The sequence below is a fragment of the Lynx canadensis genome, chromosome B1 (genome assembly GCF_007474595.2).
Source record: "Lynx canadensis isolate LIC74 chromosome B1, mLynCan4.pri.v2, whole genome shotgun sequence".
NCBI lineage: Eukaryota > Metazoa > Chordata > Mammalia > Carnivora > Felidae > Lynx > Lynx canadensis.
In genome coordinates this window covers 43752748-43780736 of record NC_044306.2, presented here as the reverse complement: position 1 = coordinate 43780736, position 27989 = coordinate 43752748, and the positions used below count along the sequence as shown (strand labels likewise).

General features: G+C 36.6%; 1 protein-coding gene across 1 annotated transcript in view; it reads left to right on the top strand.

The window, feature by feature from the left end:
• ADAM9 (ADAM metallopeptidase domain 9) overlaps window positions 1-27989 on the top strand; it is a 147088-nt gene that overhangs the window by 46957 nt on the left and 72142 nt on the right. The window contains 2 exon segments of the mRNA XM_030312588.1: window positions 411-544; window positions 22037-22208. Of these exon segments, the coding sequence (XP_030168448.1) occupies window positions 411-544; window positions 22037-22208 (306 nt within the window).

Genomic DNA, 27989 nt, shown 5'->3' with positions numbered 1-27989 from the left:
AAAATTTTGGGTAGAAATGGTAGATGTGTTTTTTTCCCTAGAGACTCGATTAAGTTTTCTAATATTATATGTTTATCAGCTCCTCACTCTTTCTGGACAAGGAAGTTGAGATGCCATTTAAGAAAATTAAATTAGAACCATGAATCTGTTTTCCCATAAATCATTGCACATAATCTATTAGTGCTAATTGGTCTGTTGCTTAAAGGATCTATCTTCATAATCAGTATGTTGAGTCACATCAGTTTCCTACTGAAATATATGAAGACTGATGTTAGATGCTTGATTTATATAAAGACTGTCACCATTGTAGTGACTGATAAATTTCCTCTTGTGGAAAAATATAATCTGAGAAACAAAACATGTCCTTTTTGTTCAGAAACCTAATTAATACTTTTCCTGTGTTTGGGCAGTTTGGGCAAATCACGGTGGAGACCTTTGCATCCATTGTTGCTCATGAGTTGGGTCATAACCTTGGAATGAATCATGATGATGGCAGAGATTGTTTTTGTGGAGCGAAGAGCTGCATCATGAATTCAGGAGCATCGTGAGTGACTGAATTCTTTGTTCTTCTTTTATGTGGTATTGTAGATCAGTGTTTCTTACACTCTATGATATACTCATGTCTGTGCTGAAAAAAATGTTCCTGGCTCCTGTGAAATTAATACATGATATACCAATGAGAAGTCTATTTTTAACTAAATAAGTGATTCCAGAGAGCTTTAAGAAATAAACATTTATGTAGGCACAAATATGTAACTACACTCTTGTGTAAACCAGTTGACAGAACAAAAGAGTAGAAGAATGTGGAAAAATTTACATCTGCATTAGGAATTAGCAAAGGGTTTCTGTTAGATGCAGTGCAGGTTGGATTAGATTGAAAGACTATATGAAGCATTTACTCATAAACCCCTTCTTGAGAAAGTGCTGCAGTGTCACTGTAAGTAGAGGAAATCTTGACATAGTTCTACTGACATTTCCAATTTTATAGATAAAGGTGGGAGGCAATACAAAGAGGAGGAGAAGGAAGAAGAAGAAGAAGAAGAAACATTCCATTTATGGAATAAAATTCCATGGAATTTTTCTTATGTATTAGACACCACTCTAAGCACTTAAAATATATTAATCTTTAATGCTCAGCAACCTAATGAGATGTGGGTATTTCTATTTACGGATGAAGAAGCATCAGAGTAAGTGGCGAAGGTGGGATTTAAAGTCAAGAAGTCTTGGGGCGCCTGGGTGGCGCAGTCGGTTAAGCGTCCGACTTCAGCCAGGTCACGATCTCGCGGTCTGTGAGTTCGAGCCCCGCGTCGGGCTCTGGGCTGATGGCTCGGAGCCTGGAGCCTGTTTCCGATTCTGTGTCTCCCTCTCTCTCTGCCCCCCCCCCGTTCATGCTCTGTCTCTCTCTGTCCCAAAAATAAATAAACGTTGAAAAAAAAAAAAAATTAAAAAAAAAAAAAGTCAAGAAGTCTGGGTCCAAAACCTGTGATCTTAGAACCCCTCCCTTTGTGAGGGTTCAAAAGTAATTATAAGAGAGGGTCTAAGTGTGAACAACACCACTGAGTTGTTGGGCTTCTTTTGATGCAGATTTGTCATAAGGGAACAAGGTTCCTTCCTAATTAATTTAGAAGGTCGTAGTGCTAAGCAGACAGTTGGACATAGTCACAATGTATATGTGGAGTAGAAGCTGAGCCAGAGAAAAAAATTAGATGTGGAAGCACTTCATCTTTTCCAAACACAGCTGAAGATTTCATATGGGGAATATCCATAGCCCCAAGTGTTCATTTCCTTTCCTATCTCCCTCAAGTTCCTGGGGCACAGAAAGAATAATAAAAACTGCTTTTAGCCAGCTCTTTATCTTCAGATCTGAAGGTGTAATTCTAATTAAATCTGGGTGGAAAGGGAAGCACTCAAGCAGAATTTACTGGAGAATTTATCTGTTTTTGAGTGAATACTAGGTTGAAAAATAGATATGGAAGAATTAGAACAGTGCTTATGAAAAAAAAACCTATACTTAATAAAAAAAAAATAATTATATTCACAAGAAAAGTCATATGTTTATAAAAGATTTCCTGTAGGAGAAGGAAGTAAGTTTAGTATTTGCTTTGGCTGAGAGTGGAGTTGAGGAAGACATGAATTGAGAGAATAAGAAAAGAATGATCAACAATAAAATAAGACAGGAGACTAAGATAAAAAGTGACATGCAGAGTTAGGAAAGGAATGCCCTGAAACAGTGCTGTAGTGGAACTTAAAATGGTATAAGAAGTAGTGAAGAATGGACCCATACTTACTCATTCACTCATCAGGTATTTGTTGAGCACTGACCATGTGCTAGGCTTTGTTTTAGGCACTTGGAATATCTCCGAGAATTAGATAAAGACTTGCCCTTCATGGAATTTACATTTTAATGGGGGAAGACAAACTAGTAATGTAATAAATACATCAATAATATAGAACATTAGAAGGTGATAAGTGCCATGGAAAATAAAATAGAGCAGGATTGGAAGATTGGGAGGGCCACAAGTGGTGATGGTAGAGGTCAGGTTGCAATTTTAAATCTGTATTGTCAGTGTAAGCTTCTTTGAGATGATGTTAGACTAAATACTTGAAGGAAGTGAGTTGAAAGCTGTGTAGATATCTGAGGGAAGAGCCAAATACAAAGGGAGGACAGTCAGGATAGACTTTTTTTCAAGATGGAAGGAATTACAACAGGTTTGTATGCTAATAGGACTAATTTAGTAGAGGGGTAAAATTGGTAATCTAGGACAAAGAGGGGGGCATTGCCGTAGTAGACCTTGAGTGGGTGAGAGGGTTTGGGATCGGGGGCACAAGTGGAGGGGTTTGTTCTAATGGAGCACTTACTTGTAGGGTATCTGTAATGGAAATAAGTGGACATAGATGCTGGTAGATAGATAGATGTGGTGGTGGGAGTCTGTGGTTTAGTTTTGTCAGTGAAATATGAAGTAGGTTCATCAGCTGAAAGGTTGACGGGGCTGTTGGGGATTTCAGGAAATAGGAGAAGGTATGAAATAGTCATGTGGTAGCATGGGAGAATAAATGGAGGAGAGTATGTTTCCCGGGCAGTTTTAAAGGGTTACTTGAGATTCATAGTCATGAATTTTAAATGAGATTAGTCTCTGGTTGTATGGTTTTGTGCAGCCACATTCAACTGCATAGGCACATAAGAGGGTTGATGTTAACTAGGTTGTAGTCAGGCCAAATACAATGAAATAAGAGAGGTGAAAGGAAGTCAAATCTGTTTGCAAAGGAGTAATTATAATGATGGACTGTGATATTTAAGCTGGATAAGGTTTAGGAAAGGGAGGACATCAAGGGGATCAGGGAAGTAAAAAGGGAAAACATCAATGAATCAGATGTCCTGATGGGATTGAAGGTATATTGGAGTATAAAGGTGTACCTGGGGAGAATAAAATGCATAAAGTTGAATTGTAAATTATAGTAATGGTAAAATGTCCATTAAAAGTGTGGCGATGAGGGGTTTAATGGTGGAGGATTAGATGATTGGAGGAGAGGAATTCAAGCCAAGGAGAGCCCAAGGGATTAATAGGATTATCTACCTGTATATTGAATTCAGCAAAAATTAAGATAAGAATAGTGTTAGAGTGACAATGTTAGCAAGAAGGAGATGAGGGAGTAACCCAGGGGTTGGTAGATGTTAGTAATAAAGACAGCAGGCAGTTTAATTTTATGAGATTCAAAGCTGGGAGATTTTGGGAAGGTGGGAGAGAGAATGGACTGGAAGCAGCAGTCTGGAGGAAGAGCACCGATTCTATCTTTAGTTGTATGAGGGTTCTGGGAAAAAGCTGCTGTGCTTTGAAAAGGTTCTAGTGGAAGCTATGAAATCAGGGAATAGCTGAATTTCAAGTAGAGCTTGACAGTGAAAGGTGCTTTCAGAGAAGAGGTTGAGGATCTCGGAGTCTTTGCTGCTGATGGACTGTGAATTCCAGGGTGCATAGTAAAGGAACAGGAAGGAGACAAGGGCCTACATAGAGAGCTACAGCTTGCTATGGTGATAGATGTAAACAGAAATAAAGGACATAACGAGATTTGTTCTGGTAGACTCAAGGCAGGGACTGGTGCCGGGCTGCATGTGTTAGGAAATGGAACAGGTGAAGTGTTTGGGATTTCTTCCTGACTTCCCTCAGTGGATTTAAGAGATCTGAGTTTATCTTGGTCCTAGCACCGGAATTCATTTTGGCCCTGGGTGGGTGACTCCTCCTTAATGCCTGTTCACAAAAGATCTGCAAGTCAGTTTTGATAAGCTTTCCAGATTGCAGAGGGAAAGAACAGAGATTAAAAGTTAGAAAGATGGAGTAGAGGTTGAGAACACAGTGGAAAGAATAGTTTATGGGCCATTGGATTTAGTGGAGGAACAACCAGAACAAACAGAGCTTGAAAGAAAATATAGTATTAAAAAAAAAAAATAAGTGGGAGAGGTATAAAATCACAGAAAGTGGAAGAAATACGTCTAACTGCATTTTGTTTTATTTTAAAAAAATTTTTTAATGTTTATTTAGTTTTGAGAGAGAGAAAGAGAGACAGTGCAAGTGGGGGAGAGGCAGAGAGAGAGTGAGAGGGGGACACAGAATCAGAAGCAGGCTCCAGGCTTTGAGCTGTCAGCACAGGGACGGACGCGTGGCTCAAACTCATGAACCACAAGATCATGACCTGAGCTGCAGTCAGACACTTAACCAACTGAGCCACCCAGGCGCCCCATCTAACTGCATTTTAAATTGTCATAATAATAGTCTAAAGGAAGAACTGAAAACAGGATGTACATTTCCAATTCACAAGGAGAATACTTTTTTTTTTTTTTTTTTTTAAGTAGACTCCACACCCAACATGGGGCTTGTACTCATTATCCTGAGATAAAGTGTCACATGCTCTACTGACTGAGCCATCCAGGTGCCCCAGGACAAAAAATTTTTACAAAATGGATTCCACATAGAAAAAAAAAGCCCTAAAGAACATACTGTTGAGGTGTTACAGAATACAAAGTGTAAGATATAATAATTTAAGGCCGAATACAACATTTTTGACAAATATATATGGAATGCCTCTTAGACTAGGTCTCACACTACTTTATTGAAATGTTTTATCTAGGAAACATACCTGAGACAAAGAGGCTCAAAATAAGGCAAAAATGATCCCTTTTCAATTATGAGGTATATAATCATTAATGAACATTTATTATAATTATTTGTATTGTGTTATTAAAATATATAATGTAAAAAGCATGTCAAGGGAAAAATGAGCACATATCTTAGAGGAAATTTGAAAACATCTTTTGTAATCATTAACAGATTATATAAACATAACATAAGATTATAGAGGCTTAAATAAATATTAGTATGGTTGATTTAATAGATTAAAATATAACTCTGTACAAACAGAGCATATATCTTCATTTCAGGGTTAGAAATCTCAACAAAAATTGACCAAGTATTTTGCCAAAAGACTTACGTAATTAAAAAAAGGCAGAAATAGAACAGGTCTCATTCTTTAGCCACACTGTGGTAAAATTAGATATATTAACAAAGAACCCTTAAATGAGTTGGTAATTTAAAAACACTCTTCTGGGGTGCCTGGGTGACTGAGTCAGTTCAGCGTCTTGATTTTGGCTCAGGTCATGATCTTACCCTTCGTGGGATTGAGCCCAGTGTTGGGCTCTGCACTGACAGTGCAGAGCATGCTTGGGATTCTCTGCCTCCCTCTTCCTGCTCCTCCCCTATTTGCCCTCTCTCTGAAAATAAATTAGTAAGTAAACATTTTAAAAAAATAATAACACTTTCCTGAGTAAATCTTGTATTAGAGACCTAAAGTCTAAGGTAATTATATAGTATTTTGAATAAAATGGTATTATGAATATTACCTTTAAAACTTACTGCATATTAAAACTTCACCATGAACATAAGATGATCTCGGATATGTAAGGTGATATATGGTTTTCCCCATGAGAACAGCAAGAAGTTGTTAAGTGTGCAAACCGGTAGGAATGTAGAAGATATAGCGGGAGAAGGCTGTTGGGGGACTGTGGAGACTGACCCTTTAGGAGTTGAAGTAGAGGGAAACTACCAACATCAGGTGAACCTGATAGAGTGGGACCCATAGGAATAATCAGCCTTATTCTCCTACCAACTTATCTCTGCCAGTGCCTCTTATTGGCCATGTATCATTGGATGCAGTCTGTACAATCTCCTAAGCATAGAACAGTGGAGAAGGATGGGGATAATATTAGAGAGGAAACCATAAAATATTGAGGATACATGATACTATCAGTACTATTACTTTATTTTGGTTTGGATTTTCTAGCTGATACAATGAATAAGGAAAAGATTTAGGAATAAATATATGAAAAGAGGGGGTAGTTAATGATGTTATATGTCTATATGTTATTAGAAACATAGTCATAAGTAGATTTCTAATAAACCAGTTATAACTATTTTGAAAAACATTAGAAAAAACTTTATTTGCCAAAAATTCTGAATATCTTGGGATCAACTTAATAAGAAATATGCAGTACTTCTTTAAAGACACACAGAAGTTTACTGAAAGTCCAAATACATAATTTGAGTAAAGTCAGTGTTCGTTTATGAGAAGACTAAATTTTGGAAATGTATCTGTCTTTATGAAATTAATTCATAAATGTAATGTAATTCTAATCAAGTTCCAGATATGTATATAGTTCTTTCATTCTAGAAATTGACAAAAATAAATTTAAAGTCAACTTGGAAGAATAATTTTGTAATAGTGTGAAGAAAATACTGAAAAAGAAGATCCTTAAAGAACGCTTTTGATATGAGCTATTATGATATTTGGGAATTGTACAATATTAAGCATGATAGACGTATCAACAGTCTCATAGTAGAAAGCTCAGAAATACTATTGTATTTGTTTTTTAAATCTTGTATTTTATGCAAGCCTATCCATTTCTTTAATGTTTAGTTATATTTGAGAGAGAGCGAGAGAGAGGGAAATAGAACATGTGAGCAGGGGAGAGGCAGAGAGAGGAGTACAGAGGATTCAAAGCAGGCTCCGTGTGACAGCAGAGAGCCCGATGTGGGGCTTGAACTCATGAACCGTGAGATCATGACCGAAACTGACTGAGCCACCCAGGCACCCCAAAAGTGGCATTTTTTAAAAGATGGGGTTATTCAGTAAATGGGGCTGAGATAATGTGTTAAGAATTTGGAAGAAATTACCATATATCATACATTAAAATAAATTCCAAATGTATAATGAAATATAAGAAAACATTTAATAAATAGTAATCTTGGAGAAGGGTTTTTCTAAACATAAACTTTTCTGCTCTCTGTTCCCCATTCCCCCCAAAAAACTATAAAGGACAAAATCTATGGCTCTGAAGAGTTGTGTATGTCAAAAACAATTCAAACAGTGAAAGGGCAAATAGCAAAAATACTATTTGAAACATTTGTGAGAAGTTTTTTTTTTTTAATAAAAATATCACAAATTTATGGATGAACAAAGGATATGATCAGGTAGCTCATAATAAAAGAAATAAATATAAAAAGACCAGTAAATTTGTGAAACAAGGAAATGCAAATCAAAACAATGAAATAATATGTTTTTAACCTATGAAACCAGGAAAGATCTAGCACTAATACTTATTTTTTTATTTTTTTTATTTAAAAAAAAAATTTTTTTTTTTTTCAACGTTTATTTATTTTGGGACAGAGAGAGACAGAGCATGAACGGGGGAGGGGCAGAGAGAGAGGGAGACACAGAATCGGAAACAGGCTCCAGGCTCTGAGCCATCAGCCCAGAGCCTGATGCGGGGCTCGAACTCACAGACCGCGAGATCGTGACCTGGCTGAAGTCGGACGCTTAACCGACTGCACCACCCAGGCGCCCCATACTAATACTTATTTTTGAAGGGTATGTAAGTCATCAGTGCACCTTCATATACTGTTGGTATGAGAATTGCTACAGGTTTTCTGTGGAGCAGGTTGGTTATTTGTGTCCAAAACCCTTTTTTGTGTCCAAACACTTCTGAGCCAGCAGCTTTATTTTTGGAATTGTTCTAAGGGAATAACCAGGCAGTGGGCAAATAGTATGCATATGCATTGTTCAACAATAAAAACATGGACACAACTTACACATGTCCAAAAAAACACCAGATTGTTTAAATTCACCATGAAATCCCTATTTAATGTAACACTGTATATAGTAGAAGTCACACACACTCACCACACACACACACACACGTGTATGTATATATAATATACACACACACATATATATATATAATGTTTACTATTGTGAGATAGAGTGAGCAGGAGTGGGGGAGGGGCAGAGAGAGAGGGAGAAATCACAAGCAGGCTCTGCACTGTCATTGCAGAGCCCCATGTGGGGCTCAAACACATGAACCATGAGATCATGACCTGAGGCGAAATCAAGAGTTGGACGCTTAACCCACTGAGCCACCCAGGCGCCCCTAGAAGTCATATTTTTAAACAGTGGATTTTAAACTTTCTTTTTAAGCTGGGAAAGCCACCTCCTTTGTTTTCACCCTACTATACTCTTACCTAGAAGCCCATTATATAAAATATAGAAGAGGACTTTTTCTGGTTGAAGTGGGAGGAGGAGAAGCACCCTCTCCTCTCTAACTGCTTAGTGGCTCTCTCTATCCCTAGGCTGCCTTATTATTTTCATGGGCCCTAGGCTCTTTTGCTTTTGTGAGTCGCTTCCTCCATTAAAAATGATTAAAAATTAAATATAAGACTGTATTGGTATAAAGACAGGTATAAACCCAGTCTAGATTCCGTCTTTTCTTTCTTTTTCTTTTCTTTTCTTTTCTTTTTCTTTTCTTTTCTTTTTCTTTCTTTTCTTTTCTTTCTTTCTTTTTTCTTTTCTTTTCTTTTCTTCTCTTTCCCTTCCTTCCCTTCCCTTCCCTTCCCTTCCTTCCCTTCCTTCTCTTCCTTTCTTCTTCTCTTTGTTTCTAAATTTTTAAATTTTTAATTTTTACCTTACTTTTTTTTTTGAGAGAGAGTGTGGACAGGGGAGGAGCAGAGGGAGAGGGAGAGAGAAACTCTCAAGCAGGCTCCAGGCCCAATGCAGAGCACCACATGGGGCTCAATCTCACGACCCTGAGATCATGACCTGAGCTGAAATCAAGAAGAGTTGGATGCTTAACCAACTAAGCTACCCAGGTGCCCTAGATTCATTATTAAATATTCATTATTGTGATTTCCCTTTTTTCTTTGATTTTAAAATAAATTTCACTTAAAACATTTTTGTGGGCCATTGAAATTATCATGAGTCTTTGGCTTTGTGCCATACTGTGCCTAATGTATTTGTTAGCCCTGGCTCCTGAGGGCATCTTCTTAGAAACTCTAGGGTACTGCAGAAGATGGTTTGTAAATCACTCTGGTCAATAATATGTTTGATAAAATATAATTTATCCAAGTGAAAAAAAATATGTGAAATATCATGGTGTGAATATTCCTGTTTTAAAATATGAACATGTGAAAAAAGACTGGATGTATGCCAAAATGTTTAGCTGGCTCTGATTATTGGCAGTAGTCTTTCAGGTCATTTTTATATTTTTTCTGATGGTTTTTCTTTGTCTTTTGAATGATTTTGCTCTGAGCTGATAAATAATTTTTTAGTTAGGAAATAAAGCAATATTATTTAATAGAAGTATTCTAGAAAAAGTATAGGTACCAGTCTATTATAAATATTAATATTAAAAGCATTGACCATTTAAGAGGTTGCTATTTGCCGGTATTCCCTGGACTTTACTCTCGAGAACTGATAATATCATGCTTGATATATATTATCTGATAATATATGTTGATTTTATCGTGGATTTATTTTAAAAAACTTTTCACTGAATGATCATATTTGTGTAGATCTGAGTGGATTGTGCTGACTTTGTTTTTCCCATTATTAACTGGTTCCCTAATAGTTTCACACTTGTTTAGCATTCTAATAGAGACTTTAGGATATATGGAGTAGTTGTCAGTTGTTGGCCCTTGCCTTTTGGAGGTTGCATGATTATGTAGTGAGTCATTATGTGAATTTATACACAGTCTATTGATCTTGTAGAAGTAATTTTATTTGTTAGTGTAGGAAGTTAAAATTACCCAGGGTAAAAAGAGAAAAGTCTTGTTTGTAATTTACTTACCTTCTATGACAGAGCTATAGCTTGTAGACATAAGTATGGTGATAAATATAATATTTCCACTGGCTAATAGAATGTTCACCTCTTGAGCTTCTGTTTTCACTATTGGCCTTTTGTGTATGAAACAGATACATATTATGCTTACAGGGTTTGAAATGGGAGCTGGCTTAAGCATGGTCTTAAGGCAAAGCAAAATATTAAAGAACAGTTTGGGACTGGGTGCAGGATTGTGCAAGGAATGTCATTTTGGGATATTCATTGCTTACAGGGTTAGTGTAGAAACACTGTAGGAATATTAGGATAAAATTGAGTCTGTAGCAACTAGAACCCTTTGAGTTTGTGGTCTCAGCAACACTTGTAATGGCTTGGTCCAAAAGGACTTCTAATGAGGGAACATTGCTTTCTAGATCTAGGAATATAAAATCTTGGAGAATAAAGTTTTTGCCAACTCCCCAAAAAGAACAAATAAGTGAGACCTTCACTACCGAATAAAGGGGAACCTGCTTCTTCTAAGGAAAATGTAAACTATCCAGACGACACTGCATTCACTTCCACTTTGAACAGAGAAATACTCTGGGAAGAGGGCAGAATGGACATATAATGGAGATGGTGTTGGATTAACTTTGTAAGATCTGGTGGGCACTACTCATAGATAGGTGACTCTAGCCTATTCCTATTCCTAATTGAAATGGAACTTACTTGCTTCCACAGTTGGCGATAAATCTAGATTTATTAATGGTGGTGTTTTCTGTTGTATCTTCTTGTTAATTTTTGTTTGATTTTTAAAGAAAGCCTGCCCTGCTTTCCAAGTTTACCTGTTACTCTGGTCTTTATCTTGGATTCTGGGTGTTTTGTTTTGTTTTAGATGATTGCTTCCTATAAAAGCTATATTCCGGTGTCAGCTTTTTGATCTTAACAACCCCCATCAGGTTGAGCAAATTAATCTTTTTTTTTAAAGGGTTTCTCAGTCCTGACTCAGTAGTTCACTAGTAGTAAACCCTTCTAGTTTACTAGACTCCACTGAGCCTGACTTTAGAAAGAGGAAACACCAAGGATAACTCTTGCTGGGCCTTCTTGTTCTGAAAGAACTCAATGATGTACTTTTTTAGAGAACACTTTTAGGTGCGCCTGGGTAGCTCAGTCAGTTGGGTGTCCGACTTCGGCTCAGGTCATGATCTCATGGTGGTGAGTTTTGAGCCCTGCATTGGACTCTGCTGACAGCTTGGAGCCTGGAGCCTGCTTCGGATTCTGTGTGTTCCTCTTTCTCTGCCCTTCGCACACTCGTGCTCTGTCACCCTCTCTCTGTCTCTCTCTCTCAAAAATAAATAAACATTGAAAATAAACTTTAAAAAAACACTTTCATTCTCTCTGCCTCTCCCCCTCAAAGTAAAGAACTTAAAAAAAACCTAGTTTTGTTATGAAAAATAAAGTACGTACAGAAAATCTAGCTAAACCAATGTACAGATGAACACATTTTTATAAAGTGAACATTTGTATAAAACCCACATCAAGTCTCTAGCAGCATCCTCAGAAGTTCCTTTTGCAGTTTCCCCCCGACATACCTTCTTCCCTAAAGTTAACCATTATCCTGATTTTTATGGCAATCATTTCTTTGCTTTTCTTTACAGTTTGCCACCTAAGTATGTATTCCAAACACATTATTTTTGCCTTTTTAAGCTCTAATCATAGAATAGATTAATAGAGTAAATAAATAGAATTATCCAAGTGTGCTTCCTGTTGGTGTGGCTTTTTTAGTTGACATTGTTTGTGATGTTTGTCCATCCTGATACAGGTAACTGCGGGTACAATTTTCATTTTTGTTGCTTCCATCTTCTTTGGTTTGAAGGTTGCCTCTCTAGGATTTTAATTCTTCTATACATTTGAGTTACAACTCAAAGAAAGCTTAGAGGTAGGGGTTAGTGGAGAGTTGTCCACCATAACTGCTGAAATCAGAGGTGGCTGGAGGAGATGTGTTGTGGGCTACAGTGAGTGCTAACTACATACCTCACCAACAATTGGTATTATCTACTTTAAACTTTAGTTAATGAGTTGGGTGTATAGTGTATATTAATGTGCTTTTACTTTGCATTTCCCTGATTACTAATAAGATGAGATTAGATCACCTGTTTATGGGCTGTTTGGATTTTGTTTTTCAATCTGTCTCCCCCCACCCCAACACACACATTTTGCTGTTGGGTTGAGTTCCTTTATTGATTTTTTACAAGTTCTTTTTTTTTTGGTTATTTTTAGTGAAAAATGAATAATTTAGATGTAGTCATGTATATCAATATATTCCTTATGACTATGGCTTTTTGTTCTACGTAAGAAATTATTCCCTAACTTTGATGTCACAGAGATACTCTTTGCGTATTGTCTTCCAGACTCTTAGTCTTTCTTTTTTAATTTTTTTCAACTTTTTTTATTTTTGGGACAGAGAGAGACAGAGCATGAACGGGGGAGGGGCAGAGAGAGAGGGAGACACAGAATCAGAAACAGGCTCCAGACTGCGAGCCATCAGCCCAAGCCTGACGCCGGGGCTCGAACTCATGGACCGCGAGATCGTGACCTGGCTGAAGTCGGACGCTTAACCGACTGCGCCACCCAGGCGCCCCAGACTCTTATTTCTTTAATCTTCATATTTAGGGTCTATAATCCACTTAGAATTGCTGTTTGTACATTGTATAAGGTAGAGGTCAAGTTTTTTCCAGTAGGAATACTTGTTTGAATTGGCACCATGTGTTAAAGAGATATCCCTTTCATTGCTACTTTGTAGTGCCACCTTGTCATAAATCAAGGGTCCACAAATATATGTGTGTGTTTCGGGCTCTTCTGTTTCATTTGTAAATTAGTCTATATTTGCATCAGTACTACAATTTCCTAAGTTTCAGAGCTTTATAATTGGTTCATTAAAGCAAGTTTCCTACTTTGACCTACTTGTTTGAGAGTGTCTTGGCTATTTGTGCTTCCTCATGTAAATTTTACAATTAAACTTGTCCAATTCCACCAAAAAGTCTTATTTGTCATCTGATTGATATTGTATTAATCTCTAGATTAGTCTGGTGAAGAATTAAACATATTTTCAATAAGTAGTCTTCAAGTCCATGATCTTTAATTCCTCTTATATTTTTACAGAGATTTAAACTTCGTTTGTTAGTTTATTCCTATACTTATATTTTTGGATGCTATTGTAGGTGATGTCTCTTTTAAAAGTTAATTTTCTAATTTTTTGTATAAAAGTAAAATTGATTTTGTATATTTGCTTTACATCTAGCATCTCATTGCATTCTTTTTGTTTGTTTGTTTGTTTTTGCATTCTTACATTAGTGCTACACACCTGTAATTCTTTGGATTTTTACTTATATAATCATATCATCTGGAAATAATGAAGTTTTGTTTCTACCTTACCAATCCTTATATAACTTTTATTTATTTACTTTTATTACCTGTACAATATTCAAATAGAAGTGGTGGTGATGTGCATCTTTGTCTTATTCTTTTTTATTTTTTAACAAAATAGTTAACATACAATGTTATATTAGTTTTAGGTATATAATAACATAGTGATTCAACAATCCTATACATTACACAAGTGTAATTACCATCTGTCACCATACAGTGATATCAAAGGAAAGCTTTAAACATTTACCATTAAATATAATGTTTGGTAAAGATTTTGCACATACTCTTTCTTTCTTTTAAAGCTTTTATTTAAATTCTGGTTAGTTAACATACAGTGTATATTAGTTTTAGGAGTAGAATTAGTTCTACTAAATTGCTTACATACAGCACCAGGGTTCATCCTAACAAGTGCCCTCCTTATACCCATCACCCACTTAACCCATCCCACCACCTATCTGACCTCCAGTAACCCTCAGTTTGTTTTCTATAGTTGAGAGACTGTTTTTCTGGTTTGCCTCTCCCCTCCCCCCCCCCCCCCCCGCCATATTCATCTGTTTTGATTCTTAACACATATGAGTGAAATCATACAGTATATGTCTTTCTCTGGCTGACTTATTTTTCTTAGTGTAATGCTCTCTAGCTCCATCCACGTCATGGCAAATGGCAAGAGTTCATTCCTTTTGATGCTGAGTAATATTTCATTATACGTGTGTGTGTGTGTGTGTGTGTGTGTGTGTGAGAGTGTGTGTTGTGTGTATACACACACCACATCTTTATCCATTCATCAGTCAATGGACATTGTACTCTTTCCATAATTTGGCTATTGTTGATAATGCTGCTATAAACATTGGAGTGCATGTGTCCTTTCAAATCAATAGTTTTGTATCCTTTGGGTAAATACTTAGTAGTGCAATTGCTGGATTGTAGGATAGTTCTATTTTAACTTTTTGAGGAACTTCCATCCTGTTTTCCAGAGTGGTTGCACCATTTGCATTCCTACCAACAGTTTAAGAGTGTTCCCCTTTCTCTGCAGCAGATACTCTTTATTGGGTTAAGGACTGTCCTTTCTCTCCATCAACTTGTCTTTGATCCTTTGTCAAAGGATCCTTTGTGTGGGTTTATGTCTGGACTTGATTCTCTTCCATTGATCCATTTGTCCATTCTTTTGCCAACACCATGCTGTCTTGATTTACTGTAGAGTATTGGTAAATCTTAAAGTCAGATAGTGTCACTTTTAAATTTTGTTCTCTTTCTATATTGTGTTAGTTATTGTGGGTCTTTTGTCTTTCCATATAAACTTTAGATCAATTTGTTGATACCCACAAAATAACTGGCTGGGATTTAATGGGGCTGCATTGCGTCTATAGATCAAGTTGGGAAGAATGGACTTCTTACAATATTGAGTTTTCCTGTTCTTGAACATGGGATATCAATCCATTTATGTAGGTCTTTTTGATTTTTTTTCCATCAGAGTTTTATAGTTTTCCTCTGTAGATCTTCTTGTACAGATTTATTCAACTTATACTTAAGTGTTTGTTTTGTTTTTGTTTTTGCTAATGTAAATGTTATTGTGCATTTAATTTCAAATTCTGTTGTTTGTTGCTGGTATATAAGAAAGCAGTTGACTTGTATATTCATTTTATTATGTTCCACAACCTTTAATTGCTTTAATTAGTTTGGTTTAATTGCTTATTAGTTTCAGAAATCTTTTTGTTGATTCTTTTGGATTTTCTACATAGACAATCATATCATTTATGACAGACAATTTATTTCTTCTCAATCTGTATGCCTTCATTTCCTTTTTTATTGGTTAGGACTGTCAGTTTTTGTCTGATATTAGTTAGCTTTCCTAGATTTTTTTTTCATGTCTGAAGTATATATTTTTTTGTATATCTTTTACTTTGAACTTTATCTTTATATTTTAGATATATGCGTCTAAACACAATATATTTAGGTTTTACTTTTAAATCCAGCTTGACAATATTTATCTCTCAATTGTATCTTATTACATTGCATTATGTTTAATGTGATTAGTATGTACTGTATTTAGATGTAAATGCAATTGGATATAAGCTACACCATTATTTACATACCACTAAGAAGAAAAAATGGAGGGGCATCTGGGTGGCTTGGTTGGTTAGATGGCCAACTCTTGAGTTTGGCTCAGGTCATAATCCCAAGGTTGTGGGATTGAGCCCTGTGTGGGGCTCCATGCTTTGTGCATTGGAGCCTGCTTAAGATTCTCTCTCTTTCCCTTTCTCTCTCTCTCTCTCTCTCTCTCTCTCTCTCTCTCCCTCTCCCTCTCCCGCTCCCTCTCCCTCTCCCTCTCCCTCTCCTCTCCCTCTCTGTCTCCCTCTCCCTCTCCCTCTCTGCCCCCTCTGCCCTTTCCCCCTGTTTATGGTCTCTCTCTCTGTTTCAAAAAATAAAAATTCCCTCTACAAAAAGAAATGAAAAATGGTGTCAATTAAATTAATACTTTGTTAGATGAACTTCAATTTCAGAGTATTTAAATAGGTGAAGAATGTGTTTTAGAATTAATGAAATGCAGTATTTGGGTTTAAATCTGCCATCTTATGTGTTTTACTGTCTTTTATGTTCTTTTATTTATTTATTTATTTTTTTTTAAATTTTTTTTTTTCAACATTTTTATTTATTTTTGGGACAGAGAGAGACAGAGCATGAACGGGGAGGGGCAGAGAGAGAGGGAGACACAGAATCGGAAACAGGCTCCAGGCTCCGAGCCATCAGCCCAGAGCCTGACGCGGGGCTCGAACTCACGGACGGCGAGATGGTGACCTGGCTGAAGTGGACGCTTAACCGACTGCGCCACCCAGGCGCCCCAATGTTCTTTTAAAAAATTTTTTTGATGTCTATTTATTTTTGACAGAGAGAGAGGGAGAGAGACAGAGCATTAGTGGGGCAGGGACAGAGAGAGAGGGAGACACAGAATCCAAGCAGGCTCCAGGCTCTGAGCTGTCAGCACAGAGCCTGACGCGGGGCTCGAACTCACAGACTGCGAGATCATGACCTGGGCTGAAGTCGGACGCTCAACCATCTGAGCCACCCAGGCGCCCCTCACTTTTATGTTCTTAAAAAAAATCTTCTATTTGTTTATTTTGAATTGATAATGTGTTTTTATATTCATTATTTCCCTCTATTAGAATGGAAGTTATATACTTTTTTATTTTGTTTTAGAAGTTATTACAGCACATGTCCCATGATTTATGATGTTTAATATTAAATCATATCCTTCCTTACACAATGCAAGGACTTTAGAGCAGTTTGACTTTATCCACTTCCTGACTTATATATAGATATGTGTCAGACGTGTATTATTACCATTGTTTAGTGAACATTGTCATTACTGTTTGTTTGGATTTGCGTACATAGTAATCACTTCCATTACTCTTTGATTCTCTTGCATCTCTGCCTACCATTTAGTATCATATTTTAGTTACCTTGAAAAAACCCTTTAAAATTTCTTTTACTAGTTTGTTTCTAGTGACCACCCCCCCCCCCCCCCCCCCGCCGAGGGCGTCTTTATTTCTCTTTCTTTCTTGAGAACATTTTTGTTGAATATAGAATTCTAGATTATCAGTTATTTTCTCTTAGCATATTGGTATTATTCTGTTTTCTTTGGCCTCCATGTTGCTGTTGATGTCAGCTATTACTAAATGTAATTTTATTGAAGTAGATTTATCTACTTACTTTTGGCTATTTTCATAATTTTCTCTCTTTTTTTTTTTAAGGTTCACTAACATTGAAGTTGTGGAAAAGAGAAAAAAATAGCATGCGCGCACATTGACACACCCACATATGCATTCATGTCTTGCTTAGGATTTTTTTTTGAGTCTTAAAAGTTTGAGGTTTGATATTTTCATAAATTATGATAAATTCTTAGCCATTATGTTTTCCAATAACTGCTTCTTCACATATTGCCTCTGTGCATAGTGTTCATGCATATTTCCTTTCCTTCTTGTGTGGTTCTTGTTCACTGTGTATAAGAACTCACACATCCTGTCTCCTAAATTTTCTTATATAGTTTTCATCATTTTGTGTTTCTTTCTGGGTAATTCCTTCTGACACCTTTCAATTCACTGAACGTATCTTTATTTGTATTTAGCCTGTTGTGAAATCTATCCATTGATTCTTAATTTGTTTATTATGTTTCAGTTGCCAAATTTCTGCCTGGTTCTTTTTCATACCTGCTGTATTACTATTGTGGATTTCATTTCCCTGCTAAAATTTTCAAGCTTGTCATTTTTTCCTTGGCCATAAGTGGGGTGTTTTGGTTATTGATTGATAATTCTAGTATCTGGAGACTTTATTGGGTTGTATCTTTTTTTTCTCTCATAGTTTCTTTTAACTTGTGTGTGTGTGTGTGTGTGGTTCTTGGTATTTTGTGTCTTCATGTTATATTTTGGTAATATGTTGGTCAATGTGTTTGAACAATTTCGGTAAGAATAACTTGAGAAGAGGGTTATGATATCAAATCTTTAAAAAAAGTTTTTTTAATGTTTATTTTTGAAAGAGACAGAGCATGAGTGGGGAATGGGGGGTGTGGTTAGAGAGAGAGGGGAGACACAGAATCTGAAGCAGGCTCTGTCAGCACAGAGCCCAACATGGGGCTTGAACCCACAGACTGCGAGATCATAACCTGAGCCGAAGTCGGACGCCCAACCAACTGTGCCACCCAGGCACCCTTCAAGTCTTTTTTGAGAATAGATTTCCCAACTTCTACTTCATATCCTGTGTAGTAAAATAAACATGAACTGAATGTTCATTATAAGTTAGGGCCTTTTTTAGATGCAAGTGATAGAGATATTCAATTTTTTTCCAGATAATTCAGTCATTTGGAGCCAGTTCTGTTTAAAAAGTGGGTAACAAACTGTGTAATATGATTTTGTTATTATTAAGGTATTTTGAGGTGGGGCTGGTAGGATTTTTCTCACATACTGCTCTTAGATTCCTAGAAGTATGAAGTACTCCTCCTGAGAGATACTTTTCTAGAGAAACGGCTTTCTTAACTATGCCCCTCAATGTCACCTACTTCAGAAAGCCTCCACAATCAGGGTACTCTTTTAAAAAAATCTAATTAAGTGACATCATTTAGAGCCCTCTTTTAGGACTTTTGCTCTTTTGTTGTGAGGATTAGGATGATGATGGTGGAACTGTGTTCTGATTACTTCAAGGTCACTCATAGAAAGAATGTTCTAAATGATAGTTTCTTTTTGGGGTGTGTGTGTCATATTCTGGTAGACTATTTCCATCCTTGTCAGTCACATCCATCTCCTTTTGATGCAGTTTTGGAAAACTTGCTTAGATGTGAAAAAAGAGATGAGGAGATTGATACCCTCGCATCCAGAGGTGATATGTAGAGAATATGAATACTTTAGTTGCTATTCAAGCCAAGTATCAGGAGAAAGATCATCCTTATTACTGTAGGGCCATCCAGGGATGACTAGGAGAAAAATATCTTCCTTATAGCCCCTAGAGCATTACTGACAAGCAATATGGGGATGTTTGTTACTATCTCCATCAGGTAAAATGCATGAGAAATGCTTATGATTTTGTTAATCCTTTTCAGTACTCTAGTCAGCTTCATTGTGGGAAAAAGATTTTTTTTTTAATAGTTTGCTTTAGGATCAAACATTTTAAAACATTGTATTTGTGAGAACTGTGTCCAAACCACTAAGTAGGAGGCATATTTAAAAAATAACCTGTTCAAAGTGGTAGGCTTTATGTAGATTAGAATTAGGGACTCAGTGTAGAATATACACGTGTCTGCAAAATTTTTGTGGCTATTGGCTGATTAGTGTATTCTTCCAGAAAATGTTGTATGTATACTATGTGGCCGGTAAGGTACTTACCATATAAAGATCAACAATAGGAACTAAAAAGCGGTCACAAATCTGTTTTTTTTTTTTTTAAGTTTTTATTTATTTTTGAGAGAGAGAGAGACAGAGGGAGTGCACAAGTGAGGGAAGGGGCACAGAGAGAGAGGGACAGAGGATCTGATGCCAGCTCCGTGCACACAACGGAGAGCCCGATGTGGGGCCTCAAACTCATGAACCGTGAGATCACGACTTGAGCCAAAGGCAGACGCTTAACCAACTGAGCCACCCAGGGCACCCCTACAATCTGTTTAAATTGAAGTCTCCTATGGAAACAAAAAATAAGTAAATGGAAGTTTTCTTTATTATCAGATAATTACTAGATACTGCTACTCTTGACATTTTCACCTGCATGACTGTTAGACCCAAACTCCTATTGTCCTTCCCCAAACCTGCCTCTCTTTGGTATCATTTAAGGGCGACTACTTCCTTTTCATAGATGAGGACACAAAGTTGGAGTCATCCTTGACTTCTCTCTTTGTATTCACATTCCTCATCTTACGGGCTGTTTGTTCCTTTAAACATGTAATAATGCAAATGCTTCTTACAGCTTCCATTGCTGTCATGCTGGTTCATCATCATCTGTTGGGTGATTTTCTGCAAGAGCCTCTTGTTTGTTCTTCCTGCTTAACATAGCAGCCATGGTGATCCTATTAAGACACAAGTCAAAGCATGTTACTCCTGCTCACTACTTTCCATTGTATCATCCCCCTAAATTCCTCATTTCACTCATAGTAAAAGGTAAGAGTCTCACAGTGGCTTATTCTCACCTGTGCTGATTGCTTCTCTCATTACTCATGCCCTCATGGACTCACTCCACTCCAGCCCCACGGGCTTCCTTACTGCTTCCTGCCGCAGGGCTTTTGCGTTTGCTATTCCCTCCTGGTGTGAGGTTCTTTTCCCAGATAACCAGTTTTGATTGGTTCTCACGGTGTTTGAAATGCCTGTCCTTTCTTTTAAAAAACGACTGTTTCCCCCCCCCCCCCCCAGCCCTTCCCTCCACCCTGGGGCCTGGGTCACCCCCTTCATCTTCTCACTTTTCTCCCCCATGGCACTTCTCACTTTGTGTATACTATCCAGTTTACTTATTATGTGTATGGTTTGTCTCACTCACTAGAAGTCACCTTTATAAAGGTGAGGATTTTGTCTGCGTTGTTCAGTTTCATCCCTTGCACAAGAGAAGAGTGCCTTGTACATAAGGTTCAGCAAATACTTGTTAAATGAGCGATATTATACAAAAGGACTCCTCCTCATAATATCCTTAATCAGAGAGTAGTGAGAAAAAACGATACAGAAAACAAGCTTTTTTGTTATTGTCAATAGCCTTGTGGCTGATGTTTTCTTTCTATGTGAGTCAAAATATTGCCTTTGCTAATTTTTTTGTTATAGACAGTTGACCATTTATGTTCTTTCTCCTTTCTTTGTCTGCTGGTCAGTTTGTTAACCCCACATTCAAAGACTTTTTTTGTCAAATAGGAGTTAATGGTACTGAAAATGTCTAGGCGGACTGCTTTCTATTCTCAAGAGCCAAGAGCCAGGACTCTTTACTTCTCTGGAAACTGGGCCAGTTAGCAAAAAAGAGTATAACATGTAGATCTAAAACACAAGTCTCACAGAAAGGATCTGTGTTTTAGATTCCTTGGATGTACAAAAGACCCAGCACAGACAGGGTTTCCTCCTCAATAACTGTAATGCAACACAGTTTTCACATCTACTGCTACTTTTGGCACGACTGCTCAAACTCATGAAAGAGATTCTTTCAGGGCACCAAATGCCCCTGATAAAATTTTAATGGGACTTGGATTTCTCAAAGACCCTTGGTGTATGTATGGGTGTGTTTCTCCATAATCTTCAAGAATGAAAATAGGCAGTAGGAGTATCTGAATATATTTTAGAGTTGAATAAACCAGTAACTAAAAAACCCAACAATTTATAGAATCCATGAAAATTGCATACAATTGTATAAATATCACATGGGTAGCTCAAGGTGGACCGTTTGTAGAAGCCCATGTAGCCTTCAGAGTATTAACCAGGGTTCTCAGGAGTTATCATAAGGTATTTAAATCTCAAACTGTAGTGGAAATTCTGCACTATTCTGCTGCTCGATGGCTATCATGCACCCTCACTCGAATGCCATTCCCCATTATTTTCGCATAGCATAAGTTAGAGTGAGGAGAACAAATAATGCTATACTGTAGAGTGAAAAAAGATTGGGGAAATATATAGCTAGTTTCAAATATTTGAGGAACTTTTACTATGGAAGGTAAATAAAACTGAATTTTAGATAGGACTAGATAATTTCTCAGGTCTCTTATGATTTTATATATTAACGTAAATGATATGTTTGGAAGGTATTTTCATGGAGGTCTAATATATTATCACCAAAATAGTGAATTATTATGTAGTAACTGAATAATGTACTATATTATTAGAAATAGATATATAAATTCTCATTTCTATTTTTGGTAGCTCATTTTCTGCCATTGAAAATATTCACTTCTTGTTGGTTGAGGACATGATTTAAAATTTCAAAATGAATAATCACCATGACATAAGATCTTTTTCTTAATGTTTATTGTAGAGGTTCCAGAAACTTTAGCAGTTGCAGTGCAGAGGACTTTGAGAAGTTAACTTTAAATAAAGGAGGAAACTGCCTTCTTAATATTCCAAAGCCTGATGAAGCCTATAGTGCTCCCTTCTGTGGTAATAAATTGGTGGATCCCGGGGAAGAGTGTGACTGTGGTACTCCAAAGGTCAGTTTAATTTTCGATTTTTGCTTTGTGAAATTACCTTAGGATTTGGAAAAAGATGGAACAGCTTGCTTTGGGCAATGGACATAGGAGTTAGTGAAATTTAGTGGCCAGTGAAGATTCATTTTGCTTGTGGGGATATATTCCTGGGATTGGTCATCTCTTCCTTCCCAGAGCATAACTAATGGTATCATCTGTTTTGGTGTCAAGTGAAGCACCGTGTTTATTCTTGTATTTTTTGCTTGCTTCTACCATATCTGTTATGGTTATTAGGTCATTTATTTACTTTGAAGAGCTAATCAGTTTTTCACTTGGCTCTTTATTTGTCAGCTTTCAGTATTCTGGCACTGCCATTGCAGAAATGTTTATTCAGTTGGATTCATTTTAATACTAAATTGAAGCCAATCCATATTCCATAGTCCTTCAGTAACAAAATCCTTGCTATTTAAATTAGCATTCCCCTCTATTAACCTTTGGTGTTGTGCCTACTGGTCTCTAGCTCTATCAGACCTGTTATCCACACTTAGTGCCATAAGCCCATGCCTGTCTTTATCGTTGATTGTTCTGTATCTTAGCCATTCTCCTCTCAAAGTGGCCTGTGTAAGTCGTTTCCTCCTAGGCCTTGCATTGAATTTTGAAGAAATTTGTTAATGGTGTGCAAGCTGGTAACTAGGTGTGTAATATGGTGAATATTTTTCATCCTTTCCACTTCTTCTTCTTCTTTTATATATGACCATATCTGGCTTTTGCCAGATGACTTCATGCTTTGGAAAGACACCGCGTATTTTATGAAGATCTTGGGACAGGCCTTCATGCACTATTGCTGAATGTCAGGGACTTCTACTAAGTGTTTTACATGGTAAAATCCTCACAATAACCCTAAGAGATTGGTATTTTTCATACTCTCATTTCAAATGAGGAAATAAGGCCAAAAAGATTATGTTTAATTTCTAAATTAACGTTATACTGTTGGGCTGACCAAGCTCTTCCCCTTTCCAGCCATTCTCAGATCTTTGTTCTTAAAGTGTTATAGATCTTCTGCTTTCTCCCAAACTGTCCACTTCACTACCAAACTTATTGAAATGGTCTATATTTGCTTCTTAAGCTTTCACACTACAGAATTACTCTTTTAAAAAAAAAAAAATTTTTTTTTTTTTAACATTTATTTATCCCTGAGACAAAGAGAGACAGAGCATGAACGGGGGAGGGGCAGAGAGAGAGGGAGACACAGAGTCGGAAGCAGGCTCCAGGCTCTGAGCCATCAGCCCAGAGCCTGACGCGGGGCTCAAACTCATGGACCGCGAGATTGTGACCTGAGCTGAAGCGGACGCTCAACCGACTGAGCCACCCAGGCGCCCCCAGAATTACTCTTTAAAAGGAACACAACCTCCCTCTCAAATATCAACAGATTTTTTTTCGTGGTACAATAGTTGCAATATTAATTTCAAGCAAAATTCTCCTTTCAGACCTTTATTTCCTCCATAATTAAAAAAAAATATATTTATTTATTTTGAGAGAGAGAGACAGAGAGAGACAGAGAGAGCCAGCAAATGAGGGCAGAGACAGATGGAGACAGAATCCCAAGCAGGCTCCGTGCCCATCAGTGCAGAGCCTGATGAGGGGCTCAAACCCACAAAGCATGAGATCATGACCTGAGCTGAAATCAAGATAACTGACTGAGCCACGCAGACTCCCCTTCCCCATAAATTTTTAAACTTCCTTCTGCATTGGTAATCATTCTTCAAGTTCAGTGTATTTCTTTTCAGACTTTATACATTTATACAAGTATATATATAATGTATATTTGTAAATAGTTTGGCCTATTTTAGGATTTTATTTTTCTTCAGAAATGAAATCAGACAATATGTTGTATGCAGATTTTTTCCCCATTACTGTATCTTAGAGATTTTTCCATGTCATTACCTCATGTAGGCATAATCCTTTAATCTACCCTTTAATCTACTGTAATTAGTATTCCTATAAAGAATGTTCTATGATTTCTTGAACCATAATGGACCATTAATGGACATTTACTTATTGTAATTAATATTTTCCTGTTGCAAAATACATCCTTATACACATCCCATGTGCATATATACAAGTATTTCTCTAAGATAATTACATAAAGGTAGAATTACTGAATTGAAGAGTTATGTGCTTTAAAATTTTATTAGTGGTTATGAAATTTCCTACAAAAAGGCTGTGGCAATTTGCACTTATACAATGGTGTATCATGGCATTCAGTGCCGTGTATAGTCTTGCCAGCAAATAATTTTTTCTTAATTTTGGTGGGTGAAAAGTAAGAAGATATTGTTTCAGGTTTTTAACCTTTTCATATGTTTGGAGACTATATACATATTTTTTTTCTCCCTAAGAATTACCATTTTACATCCCTTGCCAATTTTTCTGTTGGGTTAGTCTTCTTTGAAATTGATTTTTAGAAACTCATGTATTGTGGGCAAAGTCTTTTGTTTGGTATATGTTTTAATATTTCTCCTCTATAGCTTAACATTTAGCTTTTAAAAAATTATTCAACTTTATTTTTAGGTCAGTTTTAGGGTCACAGAAAAATGGAATGGAAGTACTGAGAGTCCCCATATACCACTACACACACAGCCCTTCCCTATCCTGCAGCCCAGGTACAGTTGTTACAGTTGAGGACTGCACGGACACGTCATTATCACCCAAAGTTTACATTAGGGTTTTACTCTTTTTTCCCCCCAGTCTGTACTTTTTAGTTATAATTTTTAGTTCATTTCTATTTTGTGTTTTCTAATTCTTTCTAGTTTACAATTTTTCTTTTGATTTCCTTTTCTGTTCATTTATTTTTTAAGTTTTTATTAAATTGGTTAGTTAATATTAGTTTAGTTAATTTTAATTAAACTGGTTTAAATTTTAATTAAAGTAACTAGTTTAAATTTTAAACTAACTAGTTAGTTTAGTTAGTTAATATAGTTTCAGGTGTAAATGTAGAGATTCAGCACTTTCATACAACACTCTGTGCTCCTCACAGGTGTCCTCCACAATCCCCATTACCTTTATCATCCACCCCCCACCCACCTCCCCTCTGGTAACCATCAGTTTGTTTCTCTATAGTAAAGAGTCTGTTTCTTGGTTTGCCTTAGGTTCACTCTTGATATTTAGCTTTCATATGGTGTATTTTATAGGTTGAAATTTGAAACTTAAATGAAGGAAGATTTATCAATTTTTTTCCTTAGGATTTTCTGAAGTTGGTATTTTGACTAGGCTTGTAGTACTCCTATTTCAAGATTATCAGCATAACCCCTCCATAATTTCTTTTAGTATTTTTTATTGAAAATTTTTCTTTTAGCTTTTTAATTGAAGGGGGCATGTGGAATAAGCTAGGGTATTAACTTTTATCCACTTGTGATCAGTTATTGCATAATCATTAAAATTATACGTTTATCATAAACAAAATTCCTTGCAGTCTATTTCTTCATTCTTTAATCTTTTATGAAGCCATCTGTCTTACACAGTGTTTTGAAACAATTTAACAGCTTTATTGAAGTGTAATTGAATACAATGTTAAAAACAAACAACTTGGTCTTAGATAATGAAAGGCTTATTCAGAATAAAGACTGTTGTAACAAGGACAGTGCCCTGATCTGAAAAATCTGGAAGCATCTCAAATCAAATAAGAAAAGGCTTTTCTTTTAAAGGGTCAAGGTGGGGGAAGTAGAGATAAACAGAATCTTTTAAGAGGAAGTTAGATAAGCAAGGGGAAATGACCGGTCTGATAGTGTTCTTTGTGGTCAGCTGATTTCCAGGAGAAGCGATAAGGTGGGGGTGCTCCACTTTTTCTGTAGGGACAAGCAGAGCTCAGAGGCCTATAGGAAAGAGAGAAGCCTTAGTTAAGTTTGGTCAAGATAGAGAAAGAGTAAGAAACATGCAATTGTGAACACTTGGTCAACAATAGACTGCACATGTTTAAAACATACGGTTGGTAAGTTTTGACACATGTATACATGTATGAAACTATCACCATGATCAAGATATTAAACATGTAATTATCCCAAAAAGTTCTTTGTGACCCTTGGTAATCCTTTCTTCCCACCCCTTCTGTTCCCCTATCCTCAGGCAATCACCTTTCTCCTTTCTGTCATTATACATCAGGGTGCATTTCCTAGAATTTCATAGAATGACTCCTTTTTGCCTAGCTCCATTCTCTCAGCATAATTTTTTTGAGATTCATCCGTATTGCTACTGTGTCAGTAGCTCATTCCTTATTGTTGTTTATCATTGAGTAGCATGGATATGCCACAGTTGGTTTATCTTTTCATCTGTTCATGTACATTTGGGCTATTTCCAGTCTTTGGCTATTAACAGATAAAGCTGCTGTGAACATTCACATACAAGTCTTCGTATGGACTTCTGTTTTCACTTCTCTTGGGTAAATACCTAGGAGTGGAGTGACTGAGTCATATGATAGGTGTATAACTTTTCAAGAAAATTTCAAACTGTTTTCCAAAGTGTTTGTACCATTTACATCCACACTATCACCATGAGAGTTGTCGTTCTTTCACACCCTGGCCAACACTTCATATGGTCAATCTGTTCAGTTGTAGCCATTCTATTAAGGGTGAAGTAGTCCATCACTGAGGTTTAATTTGCATTTCTTTAGTGACTAGTAATGTTGAACATGTTTTCATGTGCTTATTGCCATCTGTATATCTTTTTGATGATTTGTCTGTTCAACTTTCTTCCCCATTTTGAAATTGGGTAGTTTCTTATTTTTGAGGTTTGAGAGTACTTTCATATATTCTGGATACAAGTCTTTTATCAGATATATGATTTGCAGATATTTTCTCCCAGTCTGTAGCTTGTCTTTTTTTTTTTTCAACTGTTATTTATTTTTGGGACAGAGAGAGACAGAGTATGAACGGGGGAGGGGCAGAGAGAGAGGGAGACACAGAATCGGAAACAGGCTCCAGGCTCTGAGCCATCAGCCCAGAGCCTGACGCGGGGCTCGAACTCATGGACCGCGAGATCGTGACCTGGCTGAAGTCGGACTCTTAACCGACTGCGCCACCCAGGCGCCCCTGTAGCTTATCTTTAATCACCCTAGCTGTGTTTTTTATGGGTTATGTTTTTTTGGTGTTACATTTAAGGAATCTTTGTCTAATCTAAAGTTGCAAAAGTTTTCTCCTACAAGCCTTTTAATTTTAGGTTTTACATTTAGAACTATGATCTATTTTCAACTTTATATAATTCTTTTGTATGGTACAAGATTTTAAATTATATTTCATTTATTTTTAAATTTTTATTATGAAATAATTATAAACTGACAGGAAGTTGTAAAAACAGTGCAAAGAGCTCCATGTATTTTCACCCAGTTTCCCTCAGAGGGTGACATCTTATGTAGCTATTGTGCAATATAAAAATTAGGACACTGACACTGATGCATTAACTAGATTAAAGACTTTATTGAGTTTTCACCATTTTAAATTAATAATTAAATTAATTAAATTAAATTAAATTAAATTTCTTGAGAGAATCTTAAGCCCCTTAAGGAGGGGCTCGAGCTCATGACTGTGAAGATCATGATCTGAGCCAAAATCAAGAGTTGGACATTAACTGACTGAGACACCAGGCAACCCCAGTTTTTCACCATTTTTAACCACATTTGTGTATGTGTGTATTTGTGTAGTTTTATGCAATTTTATCCCATTTATTGATTTCTGTAAACACCACCCCAATTAACACAGAGAACTGTTCTATCATATAAAAAATCCTCCTTGCTGCTACCTCTTCGTATCTGTACCT